This window comes from Rhodamnia argentea, chromosome 8, assembly GCF_020921035.1.
Source record: "Rhodamnia argentea isolate NSW1041297 chromosome 8, ASM2092103v1, whole genome shotgun sequence".
In the NCBI taxonomy this organism is placed as follows: Eukaryota; Viridiplantae; Streptophyta; class Magnoliopsida; order Myrtales; family Myrtaceae; genus Rhodamnia; species Rhodamnia argentea.
This window is the reverse complement of record NC_063157.1, coordinates 799,988-817,274: the sequence shown is the minus strand read 5'-3', so window position 1 is coordinate 817,274 and position 17,287 is coordinate 799,988. Positions and strand designations below refer to the sequence as shown.

General features: G+C 39.3%; 1 protein-coding gene and 1 pseudogene across 2 annotated transcripts; one reads left to right on the top strand and one right to left on the bottom strand.

Annotated features, from left to right (window-relative positions):
• The first annotated feature begins 4,914 nt into the window (after positions 1-4,914).
• LOC115737975 (PTI1-like tyrosine-protein kinase At3g15890) lies at positions 4,915-8,720 on the top strand. 2 transcript variants are annotated; one of them, XM_048283912.1, is made up of 5 exons: positions 4,927-4,952; positions 5,246-5,341; positions 5,755-5,902; positions 6,699-6,961; positions 7,631-8,720. In XM_048283912.1, exons 2-5 carry the CDS (start codon positions 5,298-5,300, stop codon positions 8,295-8,297), a joined length of 1,122 nt encoding a protein of 373 aa, XP_048139869.1. In that variant the 5' UTR covers positions 4,927-4,952; positions 5,246-5,297; the 3' UTR covers positions 8,298-8,720. The 2 variants fall into 2 exon arrangements, with proteins under 2 accessions (XP_030526299.1, XP_048139869.1); XM_030670439.2 differs by having other exon boundaries at positions 4,915-5,341.
• A 7,373-nt stretch (positions 8,721-16,093) lies between these two features.
• Positions 16,094-16,212, bottom strand: LOC115738133 (annotated as a pseudogene).
• Between the last annotated feature and the right edge of the window lie 1,075 nt (positions 16,213-17,287).

Genomic DNA, 17,287 nt, shown 5'->3' with positions numbered 1-17,287 from the left:
TGATTAGCATTCCAAAGGGGAAAGAAATTCAGTCAATTCCATTGAAATTTTTGAAGGCTTTATATACTATACAAAGGAAAGTTCTAGATAGTTAAATACCATTCCGCTTCTTCAAAACAAAAAGAAACAAATTACTAACTAAAGATACCTACTTTCAATAGAATTTTGTTTTTTCCAGAGGTTTGCTGGTATCTCTGTCTTGTTGTGGCAGCTGTAAAACAGAGTAACAATACAAATAGACGAGTAAATTTAGAAGATTCAAAAGAAACCCAGAAACCAATTTGAAGACAATCTACGAATTCATCACTTTCCTGGTAATTAATAAAAATCTAGTCAACGATTTGAATAAAGAAAAAGTCCAAATGGACGAAAAAGAGAAGAAGTGCACCAGCATGTCTGAATTTCACAGCTTTTGTCTTGTTTTTTAAGTTTGGTAAAGACGTCGAGAATAACACACAGTAGAATGACTTTACGGCAGTTTTTTGTCCTGTAGGAATTAGAAACTTGTAATGTTTTTTGCACTCTTCTCTGACATTAATCATTGGTAGGCATACCACCCAAGAGAATTGGAACCTTATGCAGCAAGCGCCAGCTGCCAAGTAGTGGGGCATCGAAATATGCCATCAACTTCCTACTCTTAAACCAAAAAAGAAAAAGAAAGAAGGACAGTCGTCCCCACAAAGATTGAATGAAATAAGACCAACACAGTGGAATCTGACAAAGCCAAAGGAGTCTTGAAAAATACTCGAATGTCTTTCATTTGAAAATAGATAAGTTATTTTGCGACATTAGGACCTCAACAAATGCGCAATTTAAACAAATCCCCTGTCGAAAACTATTATCGTCATGCACCGGAGATGGAATGAAGAACCCTCGACCCTAAGTCCTATGGACTTAATTATCGAGCTTCGTGATATTTCGAAAGTCGGTCTTTGTTGCGAGGATCACGCTCTTGTCGTTTTTGTATACTTTGGGAAAGATTTGATTGAATTTCTTCACCCAGCGTCCCACTCCCAAAAGTCCTTATTATCCCCCCCCAGCACTTGCGTAGAGTGATGAGAAGCATCTATGAAAACCAGAGAAGCAGACAAAGGTGAGCGTGCATGTCTTGTTCCTGGAAAAACACACCGACATTCCCCATTTCCTCATTGCTTTGTCATGTTAAATAAAAAGGAAATCCTATATTGACATTTCTAGGCAGTAATGGCAGAAAACAACAGAGATGTGTTCATTGAAATAGTTGAGATTCTTTTTTGGGGTAAATTTCTAAATCCCTTTTTTTTTGTCATAAAAATTTCTAAATCCTTAGGATGCGTTTGTTTAAAAAAAAAATGAATAAATAAGCACATGTATGATTGAAAATAATTAATCAATGAAAATATTTTCATTACCGATAATAATTTTTGTCAAAAGATTCTCGTGGACGAGGACAATATTTTTTTTTATTAATTTATGTAAGTGATATGAGCCTCGAGAGATAATTTTAGAAAGACGGACTAAGGAAAAAAGCTGATCAAAATTTATATAAAGATGTAATTGTTAATAAGATCCCTAAAACTATGATTATTACCAAGGAAGTACTAATACTCTCCGAGAGCCTAATTGTCGTGTCACATTATGTTTGACACTCTTGGGCACTCTCCGACATGTGACAAACATGTAGTTAGCGCTTCGAACACACCAGCAACACGAGAGTCTAGCATCTTGACATGCCATTTTGATATGCACGGGTCAATTTTAAGCATTTTCAATAAATTAGGGGTCAAAATGTAAATTTATCAAATATATTTACTTAAGTCATATATCTAACCATCCCAAAATTAATATATCCATCCATAAAAATTAAAAAAAAAACTACTCGTGAATCCCTAAAAGAAGAAAAAAAAGAAACTCACACTTATATTTTTATATATACATTATCATGTATCCATAAACATGTACATTTAACATACAACGTGTTCAAATGTGTCGAGATTCTCTATTTATTTTAAAAATAATGTGTCGGCGTGTCGTGTCGTGTCGCGTGTCGATGTCGGTATTTGTGCTACTTTTTTTTTTTGTCAGAGTCGATGCTACTTAGATTATTACTATCTTCAATGCATTGCGCCTCTCCCATATAGTGTGATTAATGCAAGAAAATCAAAAGATTTACTTACTAAGTGTGATTGATAAGTGACCCGAAATCACTCGTTAACAAAACCTTTTATGTGATTCTTGTATTGGCAATCATATTTGCAATGTGGACCTACGTTTCTGCTCATCTCTGCGAAAGAAAGATGAACTGGCAGTGGACCTCAAAGTGAAGATATGGTGGTAATGTATAAAGTATATCATCTCCTCTTTTCTCTGCCAGGTAAAAAACAAAAATACGGCGGAAGAGACCTTACTTTAAGAAGCATGGCCGTCCAGAGTAAAAGACAAAAAGACAAGTCATTGAAATAATTTAAAAAATAATTAATATCACGCAAAACTCCAAACTAGCACATTTGTGGTAATTTTACTCCAATTTTTTTACCTCGAAAAATTATAAATTAGTACACCTGTAACAAATTTACCCGAAACTATTTTTTTGACCACCAAAAATCCTAAACTGTTACATACGTGACAAATCTACAAAAAACTTCAAATTGGTACACCTGTGACAAATTTACCATTTGTTAAATTGGGTTAATACTATGAAAAATCCCACATTGATACACTTGTGACAAACATAGGATAAAAATTTCAAGCTAGTACACCCGTCAACTGTTATGTGTCATCCAACTTAGGAATTTAATGGTTAAGTTAAACGAAAACTAATTGAAGGTAAATTTGTCACAAATGTACCGATTTGGAGTAAATTTATCACAAGTATATCGGTTTATGATTTTTTATGATAAAAAATATAATTTAGAGTAAATTTGTCACATGTATATTAATTTAGGATTTTTATCGTATTAACCTTTAAAAAAAGAGCTATGTTCATTCGGCAAATTATTATTTTTTTATTTGAATTGAGTGGATTAAGTAATTGCATCGATCGAGCATTAATAATACCTGCAACCCGCAACCGCATTTGTCCCTTCCAAGTTCCAACGTCCGCTCGGTAGATTTAATTGAAGCAAAATGCCCCACGCAGTACGATGTAATTATTTGTCTGTCGCAATCTCCAGCAAAGCTTTCATCATCTTGCCTTACCAATTTAAAAAATAGATACATCTGTGCAATTTAACAAATTCTTGTTTTTTTTTTTTCATTTTCAAGCACCTTCCTGTATTAGATTATTTTTTTTTATTTTGACATTTTAATTATGCCTCCGTTTGTTTCGTGAAAAGTGAGTGATTTGAAAAATATTTTTCAAAAAATGACATATTATAAAAATGAATGCACGAAAAATATTTATCATGCATGTAAATATTTTATGGTAATAAAAATATTTTCATTGATTAATTATTTCAAGCGATACATGCGATTAGTTGTAGGAAAATATTTTTCAAATTACTCATTTCCCGCGAAACAAACTCATCCTTAAGGAATCAATTCCCCATTCGGATAAGTCAAGCATTTTTATTACTAATGTATGTTAATCTAATCACTCGTGTCGTTGAAGTACTCACGGTATTGGAACAATATCATAGGATTTGGACCAAATTGACTGCAGGTTATACTGTTTTGGATTATACTAAGTTATTCCTCGATAAGAACAAATGCTGCGCTTGGATTATAGACATTGCCCAAAAAATTCTAGAAAAAATGCTGATTTGGTTCCTAAAAAGGAGGAAGTGAGCGTAGCCACTCAAGAAGCACAAAGCCCAACAAGATACCTGCTCTCTTTTTTTTTTTACTATTATTTATTGTTTTTGAAACTTTTTGGTGTCGTTTGGAAGACCAACTCTAGCCAAAACCAATCAAATAAGAGAATTTAAACAATCAAGTAAGGATTTCTTTTTTCTCCTCACATTGGCAATAAGACAAAGTAGCTTTTTCGCTGTGGTGTAGCAACGTGGAGTTGTGGACCCAATGGAAGCCTTCATGATTCTGTTGGGAGAAAGAGACCAACGATGAGGGTGGGCATTAATGAAGATTCAAATTAAGATACTCTGGGGCAGAGTTAAATTTGAATTAAAAGAGAACGGATTTAACATTGAGCTTACACGTAAAGAGGAGATTGTTAGGATACATGTGTAAGTTGTGCTAGAAAAGTCTCCATAACTTATTGGGTTACGTTTTTGAGTGAAGGTAGGTCCAACTTAATTTGTTGATGGGCCGGGATTATCACATGAAAAATGATTATCAACACTTTTTTTTTCCTAAGTGAGGCAATAAGGGGTAAAACCCCAATGTTCAACAAACGGGTTTTGCTAGTTAAAACATAGAGCGAAAATGTTTCTTGAATGCCGATTAATCGTATCGGCGAAATCTCTAATAATTAGCATTTCATCACTTCTTCGCATAAGATAAGACACTAGGCATGTGAAGACCACTCTAATCTAGGAATTAATGCTATCCCACATATCCACTAATGAATTTAGCTTTTGACCCACCTGAAAATTGAGAACTCAGAATCCATATCGAATACAATCATACAAATGTATAAGTGCATTTACAAATTAATCACGTGGGTATCATGCTTCGTTCATCCCAAAACTATTTTCAGAACATATAGGCTCGAAAAATACCTCCCCGACCTAGTTTGAGAATTTTCACTTAAATTTTTTTCTGGCAATGCCGTGAAAAAGGTTGTTGCCCGCCCGAAAACCAAACTCTCATCAAAGACAAAGGTAAAAATCAATAATGAGCCGAACATCGAAATCGGTTTTATGTCATTTGAATAATTTGCACAACAGGTACAGATGTGATTAAAAATTAAGGAATGGTCCCCCATTTGGGGCCCCAGTTGGGGCAAATTTGAAAATTGAAAACAGCTAGACCGAAACGACCAAACTCTAGAGAGAGAGAGAGAGAGAGAGAGGAGACTTGGCTTTCACACCTTCTTCTCCAGCGAAACGGAGGCGCTTGCACGACATTCGCTGTGTGTGTCTGCTTTTTCTGAGGAAAGTAAGAAAGGCGGAGCAAATGTTGAGTGCAGTGTTCCTTTCGAGAGGCTCACGTTTGGCATCTCTTCGTCAGTTACGGTTGCTTCACTTTTCTTCTCTTCTCCGCTGACCGGGCTTCGTTCTAGAGAGAGAAACCGCAGAAGAAGAGGAAGGGCGACGAGTTGCGAGCTGCTCGGGGCAGAGGTAGAAGCTGAGAGAGGAAGGGAGGAGAGAGAGGGGGAGGAAAGAGAAGTGGGTTTTGATTGGTGGGCGGGCGCTGAAATGGCGTTTTGCCCTGTGTTCTGTTTTGGGAAGCGACTGGATCGGTGAGTTCGCTCCCTCTCTTTTTCTGTAATGGATTGCTATGCTGGTTCTGAAACTGACTGATCGTGTGCTTTCGGGGTCGTTTTGCTTCATCTGTTGTTGAATTTAGACGTGGATGAACCGTGTTTCCGGGTTGATTTTCCTTTTGCCCAAGTCAAATGTGATCTAGGGAGGGTTCAGATTCTTGATCCGATTGGGATTTCACTGATTGTTACATGGGTCTGTGATAAAATTTATGTTTTGATGTTCTGTCTAGTGTCTAGCTGCTGTTAGAAGCTAGAGATGGCAAGAACTTGTATAATGATGTCCTATTTGCTTGTTGATGTCTTGATTTTTCTGGAGAGGTGCCTCTATATTTTTCTTCTGGCTTTCTTTAGCAGTGTAACAATGGTCTGATGTGCGAGTTGCATCACAGAAACCAACGGGGCAAAAAGCAGCCGACATGGAGGATATTCTCATTGAAGGAACTACATTCAGCTACAAATAATTTTAATTACGATAATAAGCTTGGAGAAGGTGCTTTTGGCAGTGTCTACTGGGGACAGCTATGGGATGGATCTCAAGTAATAACTAATTGCTTCATTCAAATTTGTTGTGATTATGTTGATTTTTTGTATTGCTATTTGGTTATGCCTATCCATCCTTAGATTCCTTGCAGTGAGAAATTCAAAAATATGAGACACCAAGTCTCTTTTTCAGTAGAAAATGCATTGTTGAGGACATTTTTCTGGATGAAGCTTTCCCAAAGTAATTAATAGTGAAGTCCTGTACATTTTGACTTTTGTCTAGGATGTGGAACTAGATGAAGTACAGTAACTTTGGTAAAGTCTGAGTTATAATGTATGATAGTTTTGGCCACTTATGAAGTGTGGTGTAATTGAACTCCTCTCTTTGAATAGGGCTCTTGGTGGTGATTGTGCCTGGCTAAGACGACTAGGGAGATGGAGCGCTATATATTTCTCTGAGATTCGACTCCAAAGATCTCTACATTTCTAGGATGTGATTTATTGTTTGGACTTTGCTAGTATGACATCCTGACCAATAGTCAACTCTGAAATCAGAGTTATCTATAAGAGGTTTCATATTATGAGGCGTGTAAAAATTGCACAATCTTTGAGAAGGAGAGTATGAACCCTTTAGTGGCCCTCTTCTCTGATTTCCCATTCTTCTTCAAGTGACGTTGACAGGTTGTGCCAGTGGCGAAGCTTTTTTCAGTGTGCATGTTCAATCACCATCAAAAGAGATCCTTTCTTTTGTGTTCAGACATTAAAATGGATCTTAATTCTTTGCATCCGCATTTTACTCCAAATTTTCCTATTTTATGGAGTGGCTTCTATTCTTAAAGTGAAATATTTGCAGATTGCAGTGAAAAGGCTGAAGGTCTGGAGCAACAAAGCAGAAATGGAATTTGGTGTTGAGGTTGAGATACTAGCAAGAGTACGGCATGACAATTTGCTTAGCCTTCGTGGCTATTGTGCGGAAGGGCAAGAGCGTCTGATTGTATATGATTACATGGCAAATTTAAGCTTACTCTCCCACCTGCATGGGCAGCACTCGTCAGAATGCCTTCTTGACTGGAACAGGCGGATGAATATTGCAATAGGCTCTGCTGAGGGAATTGCGTGAGTGTTGAGCAACCCTGCCTGTATTTTTATTTTATTTTATTTTATTTAAACCCTTATGAAGGGGTTGAATGACCACTTTGGCTCTATAATAAAGCTAAACTAGTGATACATTTCTCACTACACTCTTTCTTTTTGTAAGATGGTTCTGCTTTCTACTATATCAAAGATCTACATGAAGTTTTAGAGTTCGAGTGATCAAGTCTCGTAGTGTTGAAGTATTGTCCCACATTGTTTAACAACAAGTCCTAAATGCTCTTTACATTCATGTAGTCTCCCTCTCCCTATTAAATCTCCCTCTACCTATTAGCTTAAGGTTTTGGTTTGGACTTTCTAACATGGTATTAGAGCTAGTGCTAACCCTTTCTCGAATGTGCATGGTAAAATTCCACGTGAATGTGCGTAGTAAAAAATTTCACGTGTCACTCATAATCCGGCTTGCATGTGAGAAGAAGTGTTGAAGTATTGTCCCACTTTGTTTGACAACGGGACCTAAATGCTCTTTATATTCATGTGGTCTCCTTCTAGCTATTAGTTTAAGTTTTTGGGTTGGACTTTCTAACACGTAGTTAGAGAATAGAGTATTGTTTTAGCTATGTTTTAGCTATGGCTCTGTACAGAGGTGTCATTAACTGCTTATAATTTTTTTTTTCCCTTTTGTCAATCTAGGTATCTTCACCACCATGCAACGCCACATATCATTCATCGGGACATCAAAGCCAGCAATGTTTTGCTGGATTCTGATTTCAAGGCCCGAGTTGCTGATTTTGGTTTTGCAAAGTTCATTCCCGACGGTGCGACGCATGTAACAACAAGAGTTAAGGGTACTCTTGGCTACTTGGCCCCGGAATATGCTATGCTAGGGAAGGCATCAGAGAGCTGTGATGTGTATAGTTTTGGCATTCTATTGCTTGAGCTTGCCAGTGGGAAGAAACCCCTCGAGAAACTGAATGCCACTACAAAGCGTACGATCACTGACTGGGCTTTACCGCTGGCCTGTGAAAGGAAGTTCAGCGACCTGGCAGATCCAAGGATTAATGGAAAGTATGCGGAGGAAGAGTTTAAGCGAGTTGTGTTCGTGGCACTAATATGTGCTCAGAGCCAGCCAGAGAAGAGACCCACCATGCTTGAGGTGTTGGAGCTTCTGAAGGGTGAAGCGAAAGATAAAGTAGCCGCACTAGAAAATCACGAGCTCTTCAATGGGCCAAAGCCTGGAGAGTATAATGATGGGTTGTCGGTCGCTGAGGACAGTCCGGACTTCATCTCAGAAGATAAGGATGGGAACAAGGAGGTCAAGGAGGAGATTGCATCAGAAAATACACACCGTAATGCTTGAAGCTATTCGGCCTGAGAATTTGTGTATTGAAAATTGAACTTCTATGGCTTGAGACTTAAACTGATGCGGTGGGACACTGGCTGTGTTATTTATTGGATCTGCCAGGAAAGACGCTGCTCAGTGGATCTGATAGATTGGTTTCTTTGGGTGGTTTGACATTCGGGTTTTCCATTTTCCTCTGCGATGTCCTTGTTTTTTCGGTTGATTGAATGATATTGCCTGCTTACCATGTGGGTTAGGGGAATTCCAGGTTACTGTAGAAAAACTAGAACGGCTGGTTGCTTTCTTGATTATCAACCTGCGTAAGTTGTGTATGCAATCTCTTCTCCCATCATTGCAAAGACAGCGTTGTTAAGGTTCTTGTGTTTGTTCGGCAGATAAGCCTTTGTGGCTTCTCTGCTTCGAGATCAGTCTGTTTTGTGCTACTGACTTGCACTTAAGATTGTTCAACCACAATCTGCTGCTAAGATTAGTCACTTCAGGCAAAGCGTGCAGTCCTCTCCCTGTTCAGTTTATAGACACTTCACAGGAGGTTTGTCCTTCCTCTTTACAGGAGGTATGATTCTTGGTGAATGGTGATGTCCGGATGCTCAACGATTGAGGCTAGCGGAAGTACATTTCGTGCACTGTAATAATGATAGTATTCCGCAGAATTAGAGTATGAGAAGTGTAATTTAGATGAGCAAATCAAGCCAACCAGCCATGGCATAATCGCACATAAGAAAGCCACATTGATGGGTTTGTGACTCCGTATTTAGTGCAAATAAGATTCTCCCTATCAAGCAACGAGCCTGCACTGAATCTTATTATAAGGCGAGTTCTGGCCGGCGGGACTGTTTCCTGAAGGAAGACGAAAAGGGAATGGCCCTCCCATGGGGGGTGCAATTTCTGCTCATGTCTTTGTATTGTTCTTACCATTTTGAATGGACTTTCGATGAGGTTGACTGCCCTGCCCGTCACCACCCTATCGCCACCAACCCAACCTCGTGCTTCTTCTTTGCTGCAACAATCCATGCCACCGCTTAAGTCGAGAAACGGAGAGAGAACTTGCCAGAGTAGGGCAAAACCGGAACCCGCAGCTTGGCGGAGCTCTGAGGGTCGGAGCTGAAGGTCATGATCAACGGCAGGAAACAGAGGAGGATGGTGAGAGAAGAAGAGGAGTGGGCGTTGCTTATCGCCATCCTATTAGTCCTCAACTTGTTATGGACCTGGATGGGAGTTGGTAAGCACTCTTTGCTATTCATAATAAGGATGAGATTGCCAGTCAACAAAGAAAAACGATGAGATCCAAAGCATACAAGGTTGTTTACAATTGAACCAGACAAGTGCTGGTTCTTTACTAACTATCCCACTCCCCTTGGGTCCTTTTTTTTTTTTTCCCCTTTCCTACTAAGGATATTGACCGCTTATCATGCGGGTTAGGGTGATTCCAGATTGCTGTAGAAATACTAGGACATCTTGACGATCACCAGGCCGAAGTCGCATATGCAATCTCTTCTTCCATCACTGGGAAGTTCAGATGCATGGAACATTGTTGTTAAGGTTCTCTTGTTGTTTGTTGGGCAGGCTAACTTTGTGGCTTGTCTGCTTTGAGACAAATCTGGTTTGTGCTACTTGACTCACCCATATAGAGCCCGACCGTTAAGCGGAGGAGGTAATATTCTCAGTGGCGAACGGTTATGAACTTCACTGAAAAGGAGAATGATCCGGACAGGGAATGAACGAGGCTTGCCGAAGTAAAATGAGCGCGAGTAAGTGCAATAAGATGAGCAAAACTCAAGCCAACCAGCCATGGCATAATTGCACAGAAGAAAAGCAACATCTACTATGGTTTGTGACTGTATATTGACCGATTTCGGCACAGTCCTTATGTTTGAGCTTAAGAATCATAACAAGTACAAATGAGATTACTCCCAACCAAAGCAACTAGCCTGCACTGAATATTGCTATAACTCGAAGAAAAGGCGCAAAAGGAAAAGCCCTCGTATGGGGGAGGTTGTAGTTTCTGCTCATGCAGTCGTATTAGTTTTGACATTCCTAATAGAGGCTCGACGAGGAACGCTGCCTTCCGCTGTAAAAAAGTGATGACCACCTTGGGCTCCTTGTGCAGCGACGATCCACGTCAAGGCACAAGTCGAGAAGCGGAGAGAGAACTTGCTGGAGTAGAGCGGAATTGGAACCTGCGGATCGGCAGAGCTTCGAGGGAGGAAGTTGAAGGCCATGACCAACATGGAGCACCAAATGAGGAGGGCGACGCAAGAAGAGGAGGAACGAGCCTTGCTCATTGCCGTCCCTTTTCAGTTGAGAACTCGTTATGGACTTATGGATGCGAGATGGGCAAAGCACTAAGCACTCTTTGCTATTTATAATAAGGATGAGGTTGCCAAATTAAGGTCTGATTACTTATTGACGAGCATGATGAAGAAGCCAGGTGGGTAGATACCGACCCACTATAAAGTGAATTGATCACGACTTCGAGCGTGCTCCACGGGTTCCCTTTCAAGGCTTCGTTTGTTTTGCGAAAAATGAATAATTTGGAGAACATTTTCCTAAACATCATTGCTTGTATCATTAGCAAAACTGAATGAGTGGAAAGTATTTTTATCGTCCACGAAATGTCTGGATGCAAGTTGTTATCGATAATGAAAACATTCTCATTTATTTTTATAAACGATACAAGTGATAATTTTGAGAAAATATTCTTCAAATGATTTATTTTTTACGAAAAGAATGGAGACTAGAACAGGTCAACCACTAAATGCGTAAGAGCTTGGCTTCACGAGTGAATCCCACCAAGTCCTCTCCCATCAATTTCAACCCGTTCAAACCCGGGCCCCGTTTACAAGCACTCCCAAAAAATTATTCAATAATGGCGTATCTTTTTCCCAAAGTATTGATTTCATATGTCATCAAGAAAGAGTCGAGATATAGGATATAAAAAAGGAACCATCCAAATCGAAATTCTACGAGTAGAATTTCGAACGTTTCGAGGTGTAGGTAGAACATTGAGTTTCCGACGGTTCGGTTTGGTTCGGTCTCAGATCATAAAGCCTAATTGAAACACATAATTGAATATGCTTCGAAACCAAAACAATCAAAATACATGCTAAACACATCTACTAACATGGAAAAGGGGACCATGACTCTTTTGCTGGCTTGTCCAATTTTCGACCCCCCATCGTGGTTATCTCTCTTGTCGCCTTCGAGGATGTCGTATATGCTGATGCCATGGTCTCTACCATCATCCTCATCGTCCTTTGTTGCATCTACCTCATCACCCTTTGTTGTATCTACCTTTCTGCACCTCTCACACTTCACCCCAATGCCACAAAACCCCGCTTTTCAGTCGACATGGGTATGGGAGAAATCGGATCATGACACGAGCATGGAGAATTACCAAAAAAGTCCATCCGAACAACTTGACCAGGCAGCCTTGTCATGGACGTCGACGTAGACAATTTATAATAATAATTTAATATTTTTTGAATTATTTATCTTATTTATTTATTTCTTTTATTTCTTTTATTTCTTCCTCCAGCTGATTGCTAATTTGGCGACCAGCTAGGGACAAAGGGTCGGGGAGATTGGTGACCGCGAGGCCGAGCCTCACCAAGCAATGGCAACAGTGAGGCCGACCTCACCCTTCGGCCACTGCCTTTGGCTGGTCGCCGATCCTGCGATCGGGTAGAGGAAGAAGGAGAATAAAAAAAGAAAAAGAAAGAAAAGAAAAATAAAAAATAAAAAATGTTAAAATATTATAAAAAATTATTTACGTCAACGCTAGCAATGCCACGTCGGTGACGGCCGGTGAAAGTTAACCGAATGTATTGAATTGGCATAAATGTAACAGATTTATGACTCAACCGGTCAAAAAAATGTGTATGGCTAAATTGACATAATTGCAATAAGTTTACGACTTTTTTGGTAATTTTCTTGACACGAGCGTATATAATTTTTTACAACATCCACAAGTGCCGGTGTTGGTTTTTTTCAGTAATTAAGCCTATTCTACGGGCTCTTTTGCATGATGGTCGAGACTAATCTTTGGATGAGCTCTCATGTTCACCTTGACTAGCGCCTCGCCTGTCATTAAGTAAGTTCATGTGAAATCATGACTGCTTCCATTTTTTCTTCCACTGCCCTTTTGCTTTTGTTGAATTCCAAATATCCGAGGCTTTTTACGAGTGCCCACTTTAGCGAAGAAGTATTAGCAGCGATTTTGCTCAATTAGTGTTAATTTATTGAAGGGACTATTATAAGCACAATAGGTAAAAAAAGAACGTTAGTGGCCATGTGTCTCAGCACGCAGCTGAATATGGCTTGACCTAGAAACTCAAAAAAGTGATATTGGGAAAGTGGTCTAGGGAAAATGATTTCCTTATTTCCATAAGAGAAAGTAAATTTCTCCCGATCTAAGTTTGTTGCTTTCAATTCAAGGAAAACGTTTCTTATAGATCTTCATCAAAAAAACGGTAAGTCGGAAAACAATTTTCCCGAAACAGTGTTCCTTGGGACAAACTGACATTTTTTTTTTGGGCCCAAAAACTGACATTTGTTTAGGGTAGCAATACATTGTGGATAGACAATACTATTGTTCCCCCGTGTCAACCCGGTTTCGTATCATGCTTACTTTCTTTGAGAAAAACGAGATTCGTTGCATATAATAGATCTTGAGCCTATCTTTTACATGGTAATAAAGCAATAGATCTTGAGCCATATCTCCCAACCCCTTAATTTGTCATTTGTCTTCCCATTTATATTTACTTCCCGTGCTCTGACCCGGGACCAAAATATGCATGAAGACGAATGCTAAAGCATTGAAAAGTTAACTAATGCCTTTTCAAAACAAGCTTAACCTGAAAAGATAGTGTCCAACAAAATTTTACCGGGGGCACCTGTATCTTAGAGGCAAACACCCAAAAGGATCGAAGCTAACCACCAAGTCTACGACAACATTAATACTAGGAACAAAACGTAACTTCCAGAATAACTAATGCTAGGGGTAATGAAGAGCTTCCACGACATCTCGCCAAATTTTTGCTATCTCTCCACGTCTTCATCAACCATCTGCAGCACAACAATTCGAATTAGCTATATTTCCTTGCAGTTATAACAATACGTAATCGTCCCGAGGGCTCAAGAGAGAACTCACGACATCCTGGGGAGTGAGTTGGGGTGCTTCCATGGCCACCACCTGAAGCCACAACTCAAATGATTCATGTGAACTGTTGATTAAACTTGCTTAGGAAAGAAAGAAAAGAACATCACCTGATCTGCTATCAACACGTACTACCTACGAGATCTGAACCATAGCATACATTCGACGTGTGAAGCAAATTAACAAGCTAGTGGTTAGACATGTATGCGGTTTCATGTGTTGATGTAAACTAGTAACGATCCGTCAACGAAATATATCGTTCTCATCCTCATCACACAAACACATATTAGGATTAAGCGCACAAATACAACAAAGCAAAGAGTAAATGCGAAAAAGAGAAATCGAGACACAAGGTTTATCCTAGTTTACCCTCAAATTAGGGCTAGAATTAGTAGAGAATTCCACTATAATTAGTATATCTCATATCTCCATTATAGCTTTCAATTACAAGAGAAAAAGATTGTACAAAGACGCCGCCGTAACTATTCATGAGCCAAAACCCAAACTAACAATAAAACATGGGCCCAAATTATAAAAATCCTCTAGCAACTCCAAGGCGCTGCCCCTGCCCTCTTTTTGAGAAACAAGTGGGCTATTTTTTTGCAAAATTATGCTCAATTTCATATGTGGCAATTCTGCCAAGATCCCCTCATTAGTTAGGCCAGCCTCGCAATGGCGGCCATCTCGTACCCCGTCCACTCACCGGAGAGCGGGACCTTCGTACCTTCTTGTCGATGAGGAGTGTGAGCCTTACCCCAACGACACATGCACACAATAAGAGGAAGAGAGAGAGAGAGAGAGAAGTCGAATGTATTTACCTCCACATCTTTGAGGATTGATGGACCTTGCAGCTATAGAGGTGAAATGGAGGTGGAGCAGCAAAACCATAAGCAAGCAGCAAATCAAGTCGACAAGCAAAGCTCTGCTTTCCATTTTCCCTCGATCTTTTTGGTCTTTAACTTCCTTCTTTGATCCTTAATATGTAAAAGACCCAGTTAGGTTTCGTGAATGCGTTGGTCGTGTATTTATGTATGACAATATTAGGTCATTTTTCTGAAAACATGTGAAGTTGACGGATTCATTTATTTTGACGAACATGCCCAATCATTTGCAAGTCTTCGCCGTTTGTTCTCGTCCATTGACTCTCTCGGACAAAACTAATTTAGAGAGGGACGTATTGGACTCTTTTGAAATACAATATATGACCCGCTAGTCAAAGAATTCGTTTACAATTTGCCGTGTCGCTCGACAGATTAACCTTATTTAAGTGAAAGCTCTACTTGCAGACGATACGAGTTATCGCGAGGTAGAAAGATATTTGTTCTGGGGGCCATGCTAGGAAGACGATGCATTCTAAGTGACGGAGACATTCCGGCGATTACATTTTGAAAGCGTTAAATTCCTGTTGCCATGCATATCGCAATGGCGATGTGTGGCCAAGCGTCCCCGTCGCTTTTTAAAAGAAAAACCGGACCGCATTCGTAGCTTTTTCCTTTGTTCTAGCAAATGGACGGAGTCCGTAGGACGACCGTGCCATAGGGAGTTGCAATTTAATACAAGGAAAAGGAACGACATGGATATATTGAAGACTTTCCCCAATGTAAAGCCAAAAACTTTTCTTCATCGCGGACGCCAACTGGACGAACGACCCTCGAACCTTGCAATGAGTGACGCATACATCTTTGACTACCAGGCGCGTTTTACCAAATGATGTACATCTGATTCTTTTAATGCCAAAGAAAGACTGGTCCCCAAAAAAGAAAAATAATAATAAAGGAAAAATTACTAAAGAAAATCCTAAAAATATTACAATCGCGCCAATATATTCGGTCCTAATCTTTTTACCAATTGAGTCCTAAAATTTTTTGTATTTGTGTCAATTCAGTCCATCCGGCTAACGTGGACGCCGGCACCGACGTGGATAATTTTTAATAATATCTTGATAATTTTTTGAATTATTTTTTTCTTCTTCAAAAGAGAAAAGGAAAAACAGAAAAATACAAATCGAAAAATAGCATCGGCTGGCGTCCACTTTAACGCCGGTTTGCCAAAGTTGGTCGGATGGACTAAATTTGTATAAATGCAAAAATTAAGGACTCAATTGGCAAAAGAATTAGGACTAAATTGATGCAATTACAATAGGTTTAGGATTTTTTTAGTAACTTAAGTAATGAAAACATTGGAATTAGTCTAATGGGAAGGAGTACACTTCTTGTTTCCCTGTGAAACTTTCAAATATAATCCCAAGTTTCAAAAAGCTATAAGAGAATATGATAGATGTGATTCTAGTATCATCATTTCTAATATATTATGAAAATTTCAGGTATTTCAAGTGATAAAAAAAAACTCAAAAGTGCGCATATTGCAAGATTGATTAAGCAAGACATAAAAGGTAAAAGTCTATCCAAACAAGCATTAAAAAAAAAAATTGTAATGAAGAACTAACGAAGATACGAGAAAAAACAATGGATAATTGTAAACGTCGTAAGAACAATTGTGGTCCCGCCACGTGGCACAACAGCTATGCGTTTAAGCTTCGTCGTGATAACCCCAATCAAGAATTGCACGTCATTATATACTCTAGCCATATTCACACGTGTAATTATTATATTCTTTTTGTACAGAAAAATGAAAATGATGGGTGCAATAGGAGAACTTTCCAGGAGATCACCCATCCTAGTACTACTCTCGCCCAAGCACGTTTAACTTCGAAGTTATGATGGGATCCGGTGCATTAATCCTGTTATGATTGCATCCCGTGTAATTATTTTTTGTCAGTGATTTCAATTGTTGTCTCTACATGACCAATTGCAAACAAAATATATTGGGCAAACAAAACAGAATTAGGGTTGACCAATCGTGTTCATGCGTCATAATCTGGTTTAAATTGTGTCAAGTCACGCCCTTGAGAAATACCATATCTTTACTAATTATGTTTCTGAAAAGTGTCGCAAAAATACTTTCCGAAGTATGGGTGGTTGATTAAATTGATAAATTGACAAAAGACGTGAAAGGGTTTTTTTTTTTTTTAAATTCCTGGATAGAAATCATAAACGATGAGAAAAATAAAAGTACTGAGACCGAAGACAATCACGTCCAATCACAGTAATGTAAAGATAAACAGGAAAATAAAGTTGAACAACCGATGTTCTTGATTGATTGGCCGTCCTTTCTACGGACTAAAATTCAAATATTTGTTACCTATTACCAAGTTAACAGCGGATACAAAAGAAATTAAACAAAGCGAACATGATTCTTGCAATGCAGCCGTCTTTATCTACAAACGGTTATTCATAAATAATCGACTCTACCACTTCCACATTTGTCTCCACTACTTATTTTGGTACCATTTATGGGTGAGGTAGAGCTTGATCCCGTGGACGGCAAGCAACGTGTGGACTACAACAAAGAGGTGGTGCAAGTACCGGAAGGTGTTCAAGCTGAGAGCTTCTTCAAGGGCCCGGGCACATTGATCTTTTTCCGCCTTAACCACGACATGGCCAATGGGAAGGTGATCGCCATCAGAACCACCATCACGATTGCCGTCACGCCCTCCACTCCCTTCACAAACCACTAGTGGGTCGGGGGCTGCTCGTCGCCAAAGTAGGGCTTCACAAGCATGCACGCCTCGGAGCTAGCTAGGGCTATCAATATGGGCCATCCATGTGCCATGATGCGCATCTTCTAAAATGATTGTAGGCTAAGTTTTAAGGAAGTTTTTTTTTTGATATCATGGACAAGACACCACATGTCCATTCAAATTCTTAAGGTTGCGGGGCAATCTCTCAAATATTTCCCCATGCTTAACTTTTCAAGGTTGTAGAGATGGCTA

Bases quoted from the DNA above. Each gene is read 5' to 3' on its own strand.
- LOC115737975 (XM_030670439.2), top strand. From the start codon at position 5,298: ATGGCGTTTTGCCCTGTGTTCTGTTTTGGGAAGCGACTGGATCG. The intron at 5,342-5,754 runs GTGAGTTCGCTC...GTTGCATCACAG, and splicing joins TTTGGGAAGCGACTGGATCG to AAACCAACGGGGCAAAAAGC. The intron at 6,962-7,630 runs GTGAGTGTTGAG...TTGTCAATCTAG, and splicing joins GGCTCTGCTGAGGGAATTGC to GTATCTTCACCACCATGCAA.